The sequence below is a fragment of the Paroedura picta genome, chromosome 3 (assembly GCF_049243985.1).
Source record: "Paroedura picta isolate Pp20150507F chromosome 3, Ppicta_v3.0, whole genome shotgun sequence".
NCBI classification, from domain to species: domain Eukaryota; kingdom Metazoa; phylum Chordata; class Lepidosauria; order Squamata; family Gekkonidae; genus Paroedura; species Paroedura picta.
Window position 1 is genome coordinate 164,503,673 of NC_135371.1, and position 16,838 is coordinate 164,520,510.

The 16,838-nt window shown below is 47.8% G+C and overlaps 1 protein-coding gene across 6 annotated transcripts in view; it reads right to left on the reverse strand.

The window, feature by feature from the left end:
• Positions 1-16,838, reverse strand: part of LRP1 (LDL receptor related protein 1) — a 423,359-nt gene that overhangs the window by 81,499 nt on the left and 325,022 nt on the right. For all 6 annotated transcript variants that reach the window (XM_077329218.1, XM_077329223.1, XM_077329222.1 and 3 more), the window contains 9 exons: positions 15,756-15,850; positions 13,881-14,030; positions 13,148-13,291; positions 12,373-12,498; positions 11,049-11,180; positions 7,633-7,767; positions 6,464-6,593; positions 3,688-3,814; positions 1,206-1,357 (listed from right to left, as the gene is read on the reverse strand). In XM_077329218.1, the coding sequence (XP_077185333.1) occupies positions 1,206-1,357; positions 3,688-3,814; positions 6,464-6,593; positions 7,633-7,767; positions 11,049-11,180; positions 12,373-12,498; positions 13,148-13,291; positions 13,881-14,030; positions 15,756-15,850 (1,191 nt within the window). The remainder of the gene's footprint in view (positions 1-1,205; positions 1,358-3,687; positions 3,815-6,463; positions 6,594-7,632; positions 7,768-11,048; positions 11,181-12,372; positions 12,499-13,147; positions 13,292-13,880; positions 14,031-15,755; positions 15,851-16,838) is intronic.

A 16,838-nucleotide genomic window follows, 5' to 3' on the forward strand; every position in this document is an offset into this window, starting at 1 on the left:
GGTCATTTTAATACAAATATAGATATGTAAATGTGGCCCTTTGAATTACTGGGGACAGCAGCCCTATTCAGATGACACTGTAAACATTCATACCATGAAATCATGCGATTTTCCCTGTGCAGTAGACAGGCATTTGTTCTGTGCGTTCATACTAGGGTGGCCAAGCACCAGTTGGCAGCTAAAGACCCCGTTGACAAAGACCAGTTGCCCTGAAGAAAATGGGAGGGTGGGCTCCATAGCATAAGACTCCACCAAGGTCCCACCCTCTCCAAGTTAAACAGATCAAGCTCCCCCAACCTTTCTTCACATGCCTTGGTCTCCAAATCCCTCACCATCTTTGTTGCCCTCCTCTGGACATGCTCCAGTTTGTCTACTTCCCTCTCCAACTGGGGTGCCCAAAACTGAACACAGGACTCCAAGAGAGGCCGAACCAGAGCAGAGTAAAGCGGTACCATCACCTCCCGTGATCTGGACCCGATACTCCGTTTGAGTACAGCCCAAAATCCCATTTGCCTTTTTAGCCACTGAGTCACACTGCTGACTCATGTTCAAAGTGTGGTCTACTAAGACTCCTAGATCCTTTTCGCACATACTACTCCCAAGACAAGTCTCCCACATCTTATACTGGTGTATTTGGTTTTTCCTACATAAATGCAGAACTTTACATTTGTCCTATTGAATATTTTATTCAGTTTTGCCCACTTCTCGAGCCTATCAAGATCATCCTGTATTGTGATTCTGTCTTCTGTTGTGTTTGCTACCCCTCCCAGTTTAGTATCGTCTGCAAATTTAATAAGTATCCCCTCTAATCCCTCATCCAAATAATCTACAAATCATGTTTATGATAACTTGTACATATGCCGTGAACATATGCACAACGTAATTTCTAGCACAGGGCAAAATTTGAATCTGTGACGGGCCCAATGAATACACAAAATATCAAGCCATGATGAGCGTTAAGTGTACAACAAAAAAGTAAATATCTTTGCTCGTGTAAAAAAGCTACAGCCATTTTAGAACCCGGTTCCTCTTTCTCTGCTCTGTATATTTCTCTTTCCCTGTATTTTTTTATGGGGAGTATGATATTTTTCTTTGTAAACTGCCGCAAGCTAGCATGATAGGAGTGGTGATCTAGAAATCGAAACATAAACAAATAAACAAACAAACAAACAAACTCCTATGCCCTGTAGGACTGAGATACACACCTGTCACTCCAGTAGATGTAATCCTCAAAGACCGACACCGAGAACATGTCCATGTTGTTAGAAGACAGGACGACTTCCCTGTTTTCACCTGTCTCCAGGTCAATGCGTTCAATCTTATCGGTCCGGGCGTCACACCAGTAAAGCTTCCCATCCTAAAGAAACACGCCATCCTGGTGAGTTACGCAGGAACCTTAGGATGTGAAAGCATTTTGCCAAAAGAGATTCAGACTGGGGGCAGAGCAACCAGATGTGCAATCCATGCCCATTCCCTCTGACCGCAAACTCAAATACGTCCAAGAGAAGAGTAGGTGTGATCATCTGGCTATGGATGTAATCCGGATCCTCCAGGCAACCAGAGTTTCTAGTTGTGACGGGCCTAAGTAATCTAGATCAGGGGTAGTCAACCTGTTTTCCTCCAGATGTCCATGGACTACAATTCCCATGAACCGTGGGAATTGTAGTCCATGGACATCTGGAGGACCACAGGTTGACTACCCCTACTCTAGATTATCATTTATTCCCCTGCACCAGAAATTGTTAAATCTCCTAGACCAGGGGTAGTCAACCTGTGGCAAATGCTGGCAGGGGCTCATGGGAATTGTAGTCCATGAACATCTGGAGGACCACAGGTTGACTACCCCTGTCCTAGACTATGGCTTCTGAACTGTCATTTACATGGGGACTAGGGCTGATTCATGTTTGTCTAACGACACTTATTATTTTAATGAGATTTTTTATTAATGGTGCTGGTGTCATCCCCTGCTTTCACAACACTGCTGGGAATTGCTTGGGGCTGAGTCCATTAAGGCAGGATATAGGGCAAAGACTGGGGAACCCCTGGGGAGCTGTTAGGGAGCTCTGGTTGGGAATCTCTGCCACAGGGTATTCAAGACAAGAGACAATCAGAGTTGGCTTGCCATTGGCTGCTTCTACACTTCCTTGGTTATCTCCTGTCTTGGTCCTAACCTAGGCCAACTTCTGTTTGGCTTGTGGGATCCAATGAGATCAGGCTAGCTTGGGTCATTCAATGGGTAATGCCGAGGCACCCTCCGTGGTGGCTCCCACCTTAGGGAATGGCCCGCTTGAGCAGGACAGGAAAGCTCCCACATGTCAATAGTTTCAAAGAATGTACAAAACAAATTGTCAGGAGGGCATTCTTATAAAGGACATAGGGATGTAGAAGGACAGAATAGCTCAGAAGAGTGCTTTTATCAGGGTACAACCTGTAGCCCAGGCTTTCTCAACTTTCTTACCATTGAGAAACTCCCAGAAGTGGTGTGAACGTGCAGAATATGGTTGGGAAGCATAGCTGTGGACACATCCAAACAAGCTCCTCCCTTTCCCACCCTCTCCAGGCCCATCATTGGAAATTGTGGGGGGGGGGGAGGTTGGGTTGACATGACCATGTATGGTCGTATCACCCAATAAATATTGAACAATTTATTTATTTATTGGATTTCTAGCCCGCCGCTCTCAGAGACAGGCTCGCGGCGGGTTACACAAAGAATCCATATAATAACACAATAAAATCCCTATAAAATCCCACTAAAACCCCAATATCTACATACAACAATTCATAGAATCATAGAATCATAGAGTTGGAAGGGGCCATACAGGCCATCTAGTCCAACTTCAACAGATGGCAAAACCGTTGTCCCCTTTGAGGCGATACCTTGCAAAGGCAGCATGGTGGGAACCAGATATATATATATGTAAAAAAATTAACTCCCACCCTTCCAGGAAACCCTTCTAGGGCTGCCAAGAAAGCCTGCTGCAGCCGACGGCACTGCTGAAAGCATCATCTTGCTTTTATTACATTTTCTAATTTTAATCCATTTTTCACACTGTTTACGGTACATAATTCCTTAGGACTGTTTTTTTTAAAAACTGGCACTGCCTTCTTGTTTTGTAATCTCAGTATTATTGTGTCGTTTACTAGACGTCTGATGCTTTCTGACTGCATACAAAACCTACCGAGAGTCTTGTTGAGAAAGGTACATTATATAAATAAAGTAAATAAATCAATAAATCTTGTCACCTGATGCCTAGAATCATAGAATTGGAAGGGGCCACACAGGCCATCAAGTCCAACCCCCTGCTCAACGCAGGATCAGCCCAAAGCATCCCAAAGCATCCAAGAGAAGTGTGTATCCAACCTTTGCTTGAAGACTGCCAGTGAGGGGGAGCTCACCACCTCCTTAGGCAGCCTATTCCACTGCTGAACTACTCTGACTGTGAAATTTTTTCACCTAATATCTAGCCTATATCGTTGTACTTGAAGTTTAAACCCATTACTGCGTGTCCTCTCCTCTGCAGCCAGCAGAAACAGCATCCTGCCCTCCTCCAAGTGACAACCTTTCAGATACTTAAAGAGGGCTATCATGTCCCCTCTCAGCCTCCTTTTCTCCAGGCTGTTTTACAGATGGCTCTCGCCTATGGTTTTCATTCTCTTACCCACCCACCTTGCCTCTATCAGCCATACCTCGTAGTCCACTGAGATCCCGTTGGGCCAGCTGATGCTGTTGTTGATGAGGACCACGCGATCTGACCCATCGAGCCGGGACCGCTCAATGCGGGGATACTGACCCCATTCTGTCCAAAAGAGATACCTGAAGAACAAGAGAACGGCCAGGGCCAAGGGCAGGAAATAGTCAGCCAACCAATAGGGGACAGTCCCCAATCACATTTTCATCCCGGGATGACCGTTTCCAGTCTTTTCACTAGGCTTCCTCATACCTTTGAGCTAAAGGCCAATATAAGGTAAAGGTATCCCCTGTGCAAGCACCGGGTCATGTCTGACCCTTGGGGTGACGCCCTCCAGCGTTTTCATGGCAGACTCAATACGGGGTGGTTTGCCAGTGCCTTCCCCAGTCATTACCGTTTACCCCCCAGCAGCAAGCTGGGTACTCATTTTACCGACCTCGGAAGGATGGAAGGCTGAGTCAACCTTGAGCCGGCTGCTGGGATCGAACTCCCAGCCTCATGGGCAAAGCTTCAGACTGCATTTCTGCTGCCTTACCACTCTGCGCCACAAGAGGCTCTAAAAGGCCAATATATATATATTGTTAAAATTTAATAGAAGAACAATAAATCATATAATTAGTGGACTAGATCTTCAGCATATACCCGCTGGAAACAACCACTGCTGAAAATGCCACATTGAAAATGGTACAAATCTGGAGGCCGTTTTGGTTGTTTGTTTACCATTAAAGAAGAGATAAGATAAACTGTATTTTTATTTGGATTCATTGTTAAATTGTTCAGCTGTTAATTATAGCCCAGGGTAGATTCTTTCTACACTGTAAGTGTTAACACAAACTAGTGACTATAGGATTGTTTACGTGTTGTCAGGACCCCGGAATGCAGTCCGAAATGCCCTCAACACACAGGAATCCCAAGCATGAGCATAAAACTGAAGTTAGTCTTTATTTAACAAAATAGGCAGCATTTACAGGAAGATCAAAGGCAGGCCAACATTGTCGAAGGCGGAATCCAAAAAGAGACCAGGCTAGTTATACTCTCGGACCACACCACGTCCACCCCCTGGAGCCAGATACTGGGCGTGAAACTACTTCCCCACATTTCATGCGTTTGATCTACCAAAGTGTGAAAACAACAGGCAGAGTGTGTCTAGCTAACAAGTAGGTGTCAGTGAAAAAGGGGAGTTGTATACATTCCATCAGGATACATGTGATGAGGGATTTGCACTACAGAGAGAGCCTCTGAAATGTAGAGAGCCAGGAAAGCCGGATATGGCAGGAAGGGAGGGGCACCTCCCAAGAGTATAACTCCAGACCAGGAGAAAACAGACAGACATGAGCCAGGCATTCCCCATGTGTTCGCTACTGCAGGGGTAGTCTACCTGTGGTCCTCCAGATGTCCATGGACTACAATTCCCATGAGCCCCTGCCAGCAAACGCTGGCAGGGGCTCATGGGAATTGTAGTCCATGGACTTCTGGAGGCCCACAGGTTGACTACCCTTGCTCTACTGTATAAAAGGCTTTATACTGATTCTTTATACTTTATTCTTTATACTGATGGGGGTTATTTCAGACTACGAGCTCATTCGTTACAGGGGAAGGGAAAATGAAATTTCAAAGGGCCCATCTCTTTGTGAGTACTTGTTACCTCAGGTGATCGAGCCTGAAGTACATCCAGCAGTGACTTGAAGGAATCCAGACAAGGAAATTTGATTCCTGTGCCTCTGCTCTCAGGGAATATGGGAGACGCCCTGAGCCTTCCAAATCCTTTTCCATACAAGGCTCGTAATAGTCATAGTCGCAGCAGAGAGCCGGATTGGTGTAATGGTTAAGAGTGTCGGCCTCTAATCTGGAGAGCCGAGTTTGAATCTCCACTCCTCCACACGCAGCCTTGGGCTAGTCACAGTCCTATTAGGGCTGTTCTCAGAGCAGTTCTGCCAGAGCTCCCTCGGGGGGTTTCTTGTGGGGAGAGGGAGGGAAGGCGATTATAAGCCGCTTTGAGACGCCTTTAGGTAGTGAGACGCAGAGTACAAAAACTAATTCAACAGAACTACTTGCCTCACATGATCCCACCTGTTCTGGCTGCGATCATTCGGCCTTACTGTCATTCACATCTCCATCTTGCTCTCCCCGTGTATGGAATATTGTCCCGCTATACAAAGTTATCCCCCCCTACCTGACTAGTATCGAAGCTTTCTCTGACAGGAAAGCACTCTTATTTGCTCGGCTGAACTCTTTCCCCTCTAATGTTCTTTTAGGAAGGTTTAACCCAGGGGTAGTCAAACTGCGGCCCTCCAGATGTCCATGGACTACAATTCCCAAATGCTGGCAGGGGCTCCTGGGAATTGTAGTCCATGGACATCTGGAGGGCCGCAGTTTGACTACCCCTGGGTTAACCGCATTCATTTAGCGGAGAGACTATGTTTTCACGGCTGTATGGTCCCTGATCTCCTTCCGCATATTGTTATGTTCTGCCCTAAGTTTTCTTTATACCGTCAGGGGATATCCAATATTCTATCTTCCCTTCAACTCCATAGTAACGAAACGGCTGCGATCAATAAACTACTTGACAGCAAGGATCCCGAGCGGACCGCCCGCATTGCAAAATTTTTAGCAAAGGTTTTTAGTATTAACTCCCTGTTTTTAACAAAATTGAGTAACTCTGCCTGACTCGTATACTTGTACCATTTTGTATCTCCTTACCTGTATTGTTTTTTACGCCAATAAAGGCTTTTGCATCTCTCTCTCTCGGCTTTAAGTACCACAGCTGTCCTTACCCTTTTTCTGGGTGTACGGTGATGGCCCGTGGCTTGTCCAGCCCCTGTGAGATCACCACGTAGCGGAACGAACCGTTGAGCCTGGCTACCTCTATAACATCAAAGCCCTGGTCAGTCCAATAGATGTTTCCTGGAGGTAAAAGATTACAAGGAGGTTACTTGTCTCAGAAGCAGGCAAACCACACTTGTGGACCGCATCCAGCCTGTGGGTTTTTTTAAATCATCCCTCAAACTGTATTTTCATTCACATTTTGAGACTAGATTATCCAGCACAGGAGACAGAAAAGATGGAAGGAGAGTGATAGAGGGAGGCTAGGTTAAGTTCCTCACTCGCTCGCCATCCGGCACTAAAAACTGCAGTGGACAGGAATTGAGGGCATATAATAAGGATAGAGACAGCGGCTCCTTGCCTAGACGAGGAGCAACCTTAGAATTATAGAATCGTAGAGATGGAAAGGACTTCCAGGGCAATCTGCCTCCTGCACAATGCAGGAACTCACAACTACCGGCCCACCCACAGCGTCCCAAATTTCATGCCCCAGTGATACATCGCCACCACCAAAAATCTCCAGAATCTAGCCTGGCCTGGAGGAAATTCACCTACCATCCCACAGCGGCAATCAGAAAGGGCCACAAGAGACACACACTGGCACATCCCATCTGCCCACCCACTCTCAATCTGCTTAAATCCATAAAATCAGCATGTCTGTCAGATGACTATCTAGCCTCTGTTTAAAATCTTCCAAAGAAGGAGAACTCACCACCTCCTAAGGAAGCCTGTACCCCTGGGGCACCGCTCTAACTGTCAGGAACTTCTTCTGGTCATTTAGATGAAAATTCTTTTGAATTAATTTCAACTCAATGGTTCTGGCCCGACCCTCAGGGGCAACAGAAAACGTCTCTGCTCTATCTTCTAGCCCTTCAAGTATTTGAAGATGGCAATCATACCACCTTTAACCTGCCTCTTTTTTCTAGGTACCTGCATTGGCATCCAAACTTCCCCAGACTTTGCAAATTATATGGTACAGTCCACCATATGATGTCTGCTCCTTGATGCTCCTCAGGCCAAATAATACACTACCCTGAGCTTGCCAGTTGCTCCTTCTCCACTTTCTGGAATTTTCAACCCAGCTCTGATCATGGGGAAGGTGAATTCCACACTGCCTTACCTGCAATCCAGTCCACCGCTATGCCTTCCACCCGGCCAATGCCGTTGGTCACCACATCCTCTCGCCACGTCTGGTCTCTCTTGGCACGGCTGATGGTGCTCAGTCCCATGTCCACCCAATAGATGGTATCATTCTCTGAGTGAGGAAAGGAAATGCATCCGGTTGGGATCCAATGGAGAGCACATATTCGTCCAGTATCTTTCCAGCTGCTCAGGCTCCAGATTGAGGACCAAATCATAGAATCATAGAGTTGGAAGGGGCCCTACAGGCCATCTAGTCCAACCCCCTGCTCAATGCAGGATCAGCCCTAAGCATCCTAAAGCATCCAAGAAAAGTGTGTATCCAACCTTTGCTTGAAGACTGCCAGTGAGGGGGAGCTCACCACCTCCTTAGGCAGCCTATTCCACTGCTGAACTACTCTGACTGTGAAAATCTTTTCCTGATATCTAACCTATATCTTTGTACTTGTAGTTTAAACCCATTACTGTGCGTCCTTTCCTCTGCAGCCAAATCAGGTTCAAGGTGCCCGTTCACACCTTTAAAGCCCTAAAGGGTTTGGGACCTTTGTATTTTCCAGACTGTCTCCTCCGTTATGTCCTCCTAAGAAACTTAAGATCCAGCAAGCGAGCCCTGCTTTAGATCCCCAGCCCCAAAGGGGTCAAACTGGCCTCAACTAAGACCCAGGGCTTTTTTGGCCTAGTGGAATGCTCTGCTACATGAGATCAGGACCCTATGGGACCTTAAACAATTCTGCAGTGCCTGTAATTCAATGCTTCTGGGAATTGTAGTCCATGGACATGTGGAGAGCCACAGTTTGGCCAGCTTTGCCTTATAGGAGAAGGCTTATACTGTTCCTACCATACTTCTAAATTTCGTAATCTGTCTTCAGTTTTAGTGAGAAGTTGGACTACATTGGTGGACAGTGTTGTCAAAGCACAGCCTACCTTGCACAGCAACCCCGCTGGGTTTTCAAGGGAAGCGACAGAGAGAGGCTCTCCAGATGTCCGTGGACTACAATTCCCATGATCCCGTCTCCAGATGGCCATGGATTACAATTCCCATGAGCCCGTCTGCAGATGGCCATGGATTACAATTCCCATGAGCCCGTCTCCAGATGGCCATGGACTACAATTCCCATGATCCCGTCTGCAGATGGCCATGGATTACAATTCCCATGAGCCCGTCTCCAGATGGCCATGGACTACAATTCCCATGAGCCCGTCTCCAGATGGCCATGGATTACAATTCCCATGAGCCCGTCTCCAGATGGCCATGGACTACAATTCCCATGATCCCGTCTCCAGATGGCCATGGATTACAATTCCCATGAACCCGTCTCCAGATGGCCATGGACTACAATTCCCATGATCCCGTCTCCAGATGGCCATGGACTACAATTCCCATGAGCCCGTCTCCAGATGGCCATGGATTACAATTCCCATAATCCCGTCTCCAGATGGCCATGGATTACAATTCCCATGAGCCCGTCTCCAGATGTCCATGGACTGCAATTCCCATGTTCCCCTCTGCATCACAACCCTGGCCCTCCCCTCCTGTCTCTCACTGGAGCACTGACTGGTCAGGGCCGCCCCCTGCTTAGCTTCTGAGAGTGAGAGAGCCTCAGCCACCCAGATGGTAAACAATTAAATGAATAACACATGTGACCAGCTGCAGTGCCAACGAATGTCCCGTCATGTTGGACTTGATGTGGTGAGGGGGTTAAACAAATCTCTTTCACTTTTGCTCAGCAAGGAGAACTGTTTTCTTAATCAGAAGGCCCAGCTTGTACGGTCTCAGGTTCATTGGCTATTTCGTGAAATATTGCCAATGCTGATATGTCAAACTGACCTATTCTCAAGGCCAGAGGGAGAAGCGGAAATTGTTTATATGAACCATTAGAGGCTGGGAGTGAGGGGGAAGGAACGGAAGCTGCCTTTTGGGGACTTTTCCGGGAAGCTGGCAAGGATACAGCAGGGGTCGTCCCGTAGGATGTGCAGACCCCAGGATATTGGTTTGACCCCAAAAGGCATCGACTTTCCCCCACCTCCAATGGGAAGTTATATGATCTCATGCAACTGCATTGTTCTCCACACAGATTTGGGAACTCTCCTGCGTCTATATTTCGTCTGCAGTAAAAATATAAAAAGGCCTTGCTCTCCTTGTGATTCATTGGGGATGGGCAAAGGAACCCTAATTTGGCTGTTCGGCTATCAGAACTGCGTCTTCTTTTTGCCTGTAGGATCCCATCCTAACTAAGTCTGGGTGACTTAGATCGGGAGGGTCTGCTTTCCAATGTGAAAAGACTCTTGAGCAGGGGTAGTCAAACTGCGGCCCTCCAGATGTCCATGGACTACAATTCCCATGAGCCCCTGCCAGCAAATGCTGGCAGGGGCTCATGGGAATTGTAGTCCATGCACATCTGGAGAGTCGCAGTTTGACTACCCCTGCTCTTGAGTATCAACCCTTCAATGCTGGGACAGGATTTAGGGGACATTTCAGTTATGGAGACAAGACTCTTAGAGCCAAAACTTGGTGTGATCTGAAGACATACCCAGGCACCCCTGCTCCTCCGGTCACATGTGAGTTTGCATGGATGTGTGTGTGTGTGTGTGTATGGGGGGGGGGGGTTGGGTGGGTAAAACTTTGTTCCAGCTGCTTTTCTCCCCAAGGAGGAAAAATACGGGCAGCTGATATCTGCGTAATTTGAGGACCGTGTTGGCTTTGGGCTGATGCCTACAGCATTAAGATTTCTTATAGGATTCAGTTTGGGCAATCTGGCAAATGCTGCCCTTGGCACAGAACTGGCCCCTACATGCGACATTTGCTGCAGGAGATTTTTTTTATTTTGCCCTAGCACAGAAATATCGAGCGTACTGTAACTCCACCCTCTGCATTCATAAACTCTCTTGCCTGTGGTCTGCCAGGCTGTTTCCTGTTTGGATGAGGAGCAATGCCCAACGCTCGCTTCAGTCCGTTTTACTCTGCACATCGTAATAAACAAGAGGATGGGGAGGCAACGTAGTGCCCTAAAGTGCAGAACTCAGGATGCAATGAATGAGTCCACAGGGATGCCATTCCCCACCCACTACAACACAGTGGGCTTTGGGGTTCTGACAGTACTTCTTAGACAGATGTTCTTCCCACTGCTCCCTCTCCAAAACACAGCTCTGAAATAGCCCTGACACTGCAGAGCAGGCAGAATTGGAACTGGGAGGGGCTTTCTCCCACCAGAAAGGATGACAAATCGACATAATCCCACCTAGAGAGTGGGAAGAAAACCTAAGATTAGGATATCCCCAATCCACTCATTAAGAAGCTACTTGTTCTTCCTGTTTTACTCTCTAGGCAGCTTATGTCATTGCCCTTTCCGACTGTTAAGATTCGACATGGCAAACACATGCCCGAGATTCACTTACCTGCATGGAAATCAATGCCAACAGCCAGTGAGGTACCGGAGACAGGCACCAAGGCATCAGACTTGTCGTTGGGGTCCAACGGGATGCCACGGATACCCTCGTGCACGGAGTAGAGGAGGAAGGAGCCGACCCCTGCACGCCAGAAAGGAAGAGGCACAGAATTGGAACCTCAGCATAAAGCGCGTGGAAACACCCACAGATCAGCGCCTGTCTACGGTCTCAGGTTCATTTCTCCAGGCATTTAGAAAGGCAGAATCTCAACTAGCGGAGGGATGGATGGATCTTTAGAGTTGGGATAAATCTTGGAACTGGAGCTCACTACAGAAAATGCACCCATTGGAGTATGCTCAGAGCAGCACCCTATCATACCTTCAGCAACCACGAATGTGAAGGTTCAGTCAAGTCACCTGTCCATCTAGGTAATAACTTCTAGATAAACTGGCCGCATCCTTTAACCTCTAAATCTCTCAGGTACCTACATACTCTCTGCAAATTCAACGGGTTGGCAGTCCCTGGCTCCAGAGAACTGCTCCAGGGTTCTGTCCCTGGCTCCAGCCTAGGAGAATGAGTGGCCAACAGAGATCCAGGACCTATCAGACCCCCCCCCCTCTGTGAATTTTTCTCTTCAGCCACTTAAGGCAGGACAAAAAAGTTAAGTTTTCCGATGGTGAGGAGCAAAAAGGTAAGATTTAGATTAAGGCACAGAGAACTTCGGAATGGAGTTAAACTGAGTGATATTTATGCTTGGGGGTCACCACAACATGAGGGGTCGCGGTATTAAAGGGTCGCGGCATTAGGAAGGTTGAGAACCACTTTTCTACGTCAAGTCGTGGCCCACTATATAAAAGAGGGTGCTGGATGAGATGGACTAGGGATTTGGACCTACAAAATACCTTTTAGGCTCCTTCCCTTCAAAAAGCAGCTTGAATTACTGCATGCGGGAGGGGGGAGATATCCAAAGTATCACAAAACACAGTGTCGCATACAGTGACCCTCAATTAATTACGGCAGGGGTAGTCAAACTGCGGCCCTCCAGATGTCCATGGACTACAATTCCCAGGAGCCCCTGCCAGCAAATGCTGGCAGGGGCTCCTGGGAATTGTAGTCCGTGGACATCTGGAGGGCCACAGTTTGACTACCCCTGAATTACGGCAAGCCAAAGGCATTTGTGGCTTCGTTGCCAACAGCTGAGAACTGTCACTAGCCACTAGGGGGCAGCATCCGACACCACTCAAACACGCCGAACCGCATTTCCCAGGAAGGAGATCCGAGAACTGCACACCACGCGCACAAAACCCACAGGAGCTCAGTGACGGCCGCTCACCTTCGCAAGACTGCTGTCCGGTCTTCAAGCTGTAGCCGGCTGTGCACATGCAAGAACGAGTAGTCTCCGAGGTGGGAAGACACAGCTGGGAGCAGTCCCCATTGTTGATGCTGCAGGGGTTCGTGCCTGAAACGGTGAAGCGAAACAAGGAGATGGGTGTCCACGGCTGGGCAGGGACAGCCGGTGACGGGGCATTTATTAACAAGCTTCTCAGCCTGCTTCAGAGACTGAAGGAGACACGGCTGGGCCTCGATGACCAATCAGAAAGGCTGTTCTATGGCAGCTAGAAATATAAAGGTAAAGGTAGCCCCTGTGCAAGCACCGAGTCATGTCTGACCCTTGGGGTGACGCCCTCTAGCGTTTTCATGGCAGACTCAATACGGGGTGGTTTGCCAGTGCCTTCCCCAGTCATTACCGTTTACCCCCCAGCAAGCAAGCTGGGTACTCATTTTACCCACCTCGGAAGGATGGGAGGCTGAGTCAACCTTGAGCCGGCTGCTGGGATCGAACTCCCAGCCTCATGGGCAGAGCTTTCAGACTGCATGTCTGCTGCCTTACCACTCTGTGCCACAAGAGGCTCTTATATTTTTTACTAATATAAGAGCCATCAAATCCCAAAGGCTGCTTCCCTGAGGCCTGCTATCAAGCTAGTAGTCTTTCCTATAAAGGATTCAGAACCTCCTCACCCAACTATGTTTCCCATGATGCTCCAGGCCCTCCCCTGGATCAAAGCAGAGCTGTGGCCCATAACGATCCGCACATCCCCGGAGCTCACCTAGCTGCTGAATGCTCTCATCGTAGACTTTCATGTGCATGACCAGGGTGGTGCTGTTGCGCAGCACGGCGGCCTCCGTCCCGTCCTTCTTGTTGCACGTGCCCATTTTTTCAGCGGCCTGGTCGGCCCACCACAACTTGTCACCTGGGAGGGAGAAAAGCGAGGTTTAGGCGCATAAGGAATCAGGGCTCGTGCTCTAGTTGGGCACGATCCTGGATCCAAACTATTCGGGTCAAAACCCCAGAGCTCTGAATGGCATCCAGAAATGAACCAGAAGCCGAGACACACGTCTCAGAAGAGGTACACAGGGCTGCCAGCCAAGGGCAGGCAACTGTTGCACGAAAAAAATGGACGATTCCAAATTAGTGACAAGAGAAAAACAGAATCTATCCAGTGGCTTAATAAAGCTTGAAAAGATAAAGAGTCTCTTATGTTATTTATTCAGGCTTCGACTCTGCCAGAACGGTCTCTAGATTTGTTTTCCGTTTTCAATCTTTCGTCAGTGGCCGTGAGTCCGTCCTTGTTAATATTTGAGTATAATTAGGCAAACGCTCCTGTATCATGGAGAGTCAAGGCTGTGAGCTCTTTTCAAGCTTTATTAAACCACTGGATAGATTCTGTTTTTCTCTTGTCAAGGGCAGGCAACTGGCAGGAGTTTGAGGAGGCAGGGGCATAAAGAATAACAGGTCCTTTCCTCAACCTTGCTCCCCACCCCCTCGGAAGGAGCTCTCACCCATGATAGCCAACGCTGTAGCCTTGCGCAGGTGGGTCTTCATGGTCTCCAGCACCTCAAAGCCGCTGCCATCCAAGCTGTACCTGTTGATGGTGCCGTTGCCGGAGCTGATCCAATACAGCTTGTTTTCCTGGTAGTCGATGGAGAGGCCTGGCAGGAGAGAAGCATTACTAAAATGCTGGCTAAAGGATGAAGAGCAACAAGTACCCCCAATGAAAGCCCTGCTCCATGTGCTCTTGGATGCTTAGGGTAAGCTTGTGAGGGTGAAATGCTTTGTGTGCAGTGTGGGTGGGAGAAAGCCAGCTGTTCAGCAGCTAGAAAAGGAATGGGGAGGTCTCCTTTGAGCACCAAAAATGCTAGGCTAGGGTCTGTAGAATTCACATGGACAAATGTCATGTGGGACGGAGGATATGCTAAGGAAGGGAATTGCAGGACTGAGTGACAAAGCTAGCTCGATCCAACCCACTGGCTTTTGTATATATTTGCTCAATACATCCCTATTGTTACTGTAGACATTTATTTATTAGATGTTGTGTCCATAAGCCTTAACATCATTATGAAACCAAAAAGAAAAGGAAACTAAAATAAGAAAACAATTACCACGGCAATAAACATCAGAGAGGGAATACAAGGTAATAAGTACACCCCATAGAGTTATAACCCATAAAAATTCAATATGGAAAATGGAATCTTAATTATATGCCTACAGAATTAACTTCAGCATATTCCTTCCTTCATTTAATTGATAAAGGTATAACTATAGAAGCTGTGAGGGTGAGGGTGATCGATGGATAGCCAAAATAAGCACCTTGCCTGAGTCAGGGAGGTTTGATATAACCTGACTCAGCTTGCTACGGATGGGAACATTAATTGAGCAGTGTAACACATAATGAGTAAGGTCTTTAATCTTATTAAGACCACATGGAAAGGCCTGGTGGAGTGCTACTGAATTTACCATGCAAATAAGCAGAGGGCATCAAGTTTAGAATTAAGGTATTGTAAAGGCTTTCTACAGGGAAGCAACAGAAAGATCTGTCAAGTAATGTGAAAAAGTTTTATTAAATTTGAAACGGGGATGTGCAGTTGGATACATTTGCCCTGCTGCCACTGTAAGACTGTCAGTTCAGGCCAAATGAAAGGGTGTGCACTTGATAAAAATAAAACCTTCTTCTTTGGAGGTTTTTAAGCAGAGGCCATCTGACAGCAAATGCTGATTCTGTGACTTTAGGCAGATCATGAAAGGGAGGTCAGGCAAGGATGGGTCAGTGCTTGGCTCTCATGGGCCTTTCTTATATGACAAATGCCACTTCTGGATCAGGAAACAATTTTTCTCCTGATCCTGGAGAATTTTTGCCTTCCTCTGGGCATAGAGGGGGGAGTGGAGTAGGGAGCTATTTGAGAATTTGAGAATATTTGAGAATTCACTACACAGTGCAGGGAGTTGGACTACATGAGCCACCAAATCCAGAAGGCTGCTTCCCTGAGCCCCAGTCAAGAGCCAAGAACTGCACCAGCGACTACGGTTGTCAGGTCCTCCCTGGCCAAAGGCGGCAGATAGAAGGGTAGGGTTCCTAGATCAAGTTAGGAAATGCCTGCAGATTTGGGGATGGAGTCTGGGGAGGACAGGGACCTCAGTGGGGTAGAATGCCAGAGAGTCCAACCTCCAAAGCATTAACTTTCTCCAGGAGAACTGATCTCTGCAATCTGGAGAACAGATGTCATTTTGGGGGATCCCCCTCACTTGGAGGTTGGCATCCCTACCAGACAGAGAGATACAGCTGTGGCCAAGAGACAACGGGAACATTGGGAACCCATGATCTCGGCCACCTCCAAAGGGTTAAGAACACACACAGTGGGTTGGGATTTATTCCATACCAACAGGGCCCTTTTGATTCATGAACAGCACGCTACGGTTGCTGCCATCCATGTTGGCAATGTTGATGCTATCTCCATCTGTCCAGTACAGCTTCCTATGAATGAGAGAAACAAACAAAAGTTCCATGAAATAACGTTGCTTAACTTCTATGAAATAACGTTGCTTAACAAGCAATCTGCTAGTTCAGTCCTCTCTACTAGAACAAAACTAGGCTCCATTAAGGCAGATATGTGTCCTAAACTTGTACTTGCCAAAGCCGTGTGATCTGGCAGGGGAGGGGTGTGTGATTTTTACCAGAGAATTGGCAGACAGGAAAGAAGATGACTTCCACGCCTCCAAGACTGGTAATTCTAGCCTTCCCCACAATGGCTTCGCTTTTCTCCTTTTTGGTTTCTTCTTAGCTAGCCTGTATGTGTTTTCAGTGTGTTTGTGTTCTGCCCTTTTATTTCCCTGTTAAATAAAACTCTTTCCAGTTGTACATCTGCTTGGTTTATTTTGAGAGCTCTTTTAGGGGAAAAATCCCTGAAAATATTGGCGGAGAATCCCGGTTACTCCCTCTCGCTTCGTCTCACTAATTTCCCCCCATTAAATTGGATACTGCCTCTTTAGGCAGCCTAACCTTGTAGGCTGCTTTTCCCCTTCAGATTCAACTTACTTCCCTTTGCAGTTCTGCTGGGGGAGTGGGAGGCCCATTGCAGAAGAAGGCTTAAGCATTCCCTCCCACCAGCCAGCTCTCCCTAGCAAATGGCACCCCACTTCCCTTCATGTTCGTATTTTAACATTATACATTTATATAGGACTAGGCTTCAAAGCCATTGAAGGGGCCGAGCCCGTCCACCCACCTCCCTCCACGCTGACTCCCCTGCATCCCCGCGGGTCTCGGAGCCTGCTCTGAGGCCCGTGTGAAGGCTCCCCCGGCCGCCTTTCCGGCGTTCCCCCGGCTTCTGCGCGGGCCTTGGAGCAGGGCCGCTGCATGTCTGAGGTCCACAGGAAGGGTCCCCCGGCCGCCCCCTCTCAGGTGATCCCCTGGCTTCCGTGCAGGCCTCAGAGCTCCGATGTCTGCTCAGAGGTGTATCTAGGGG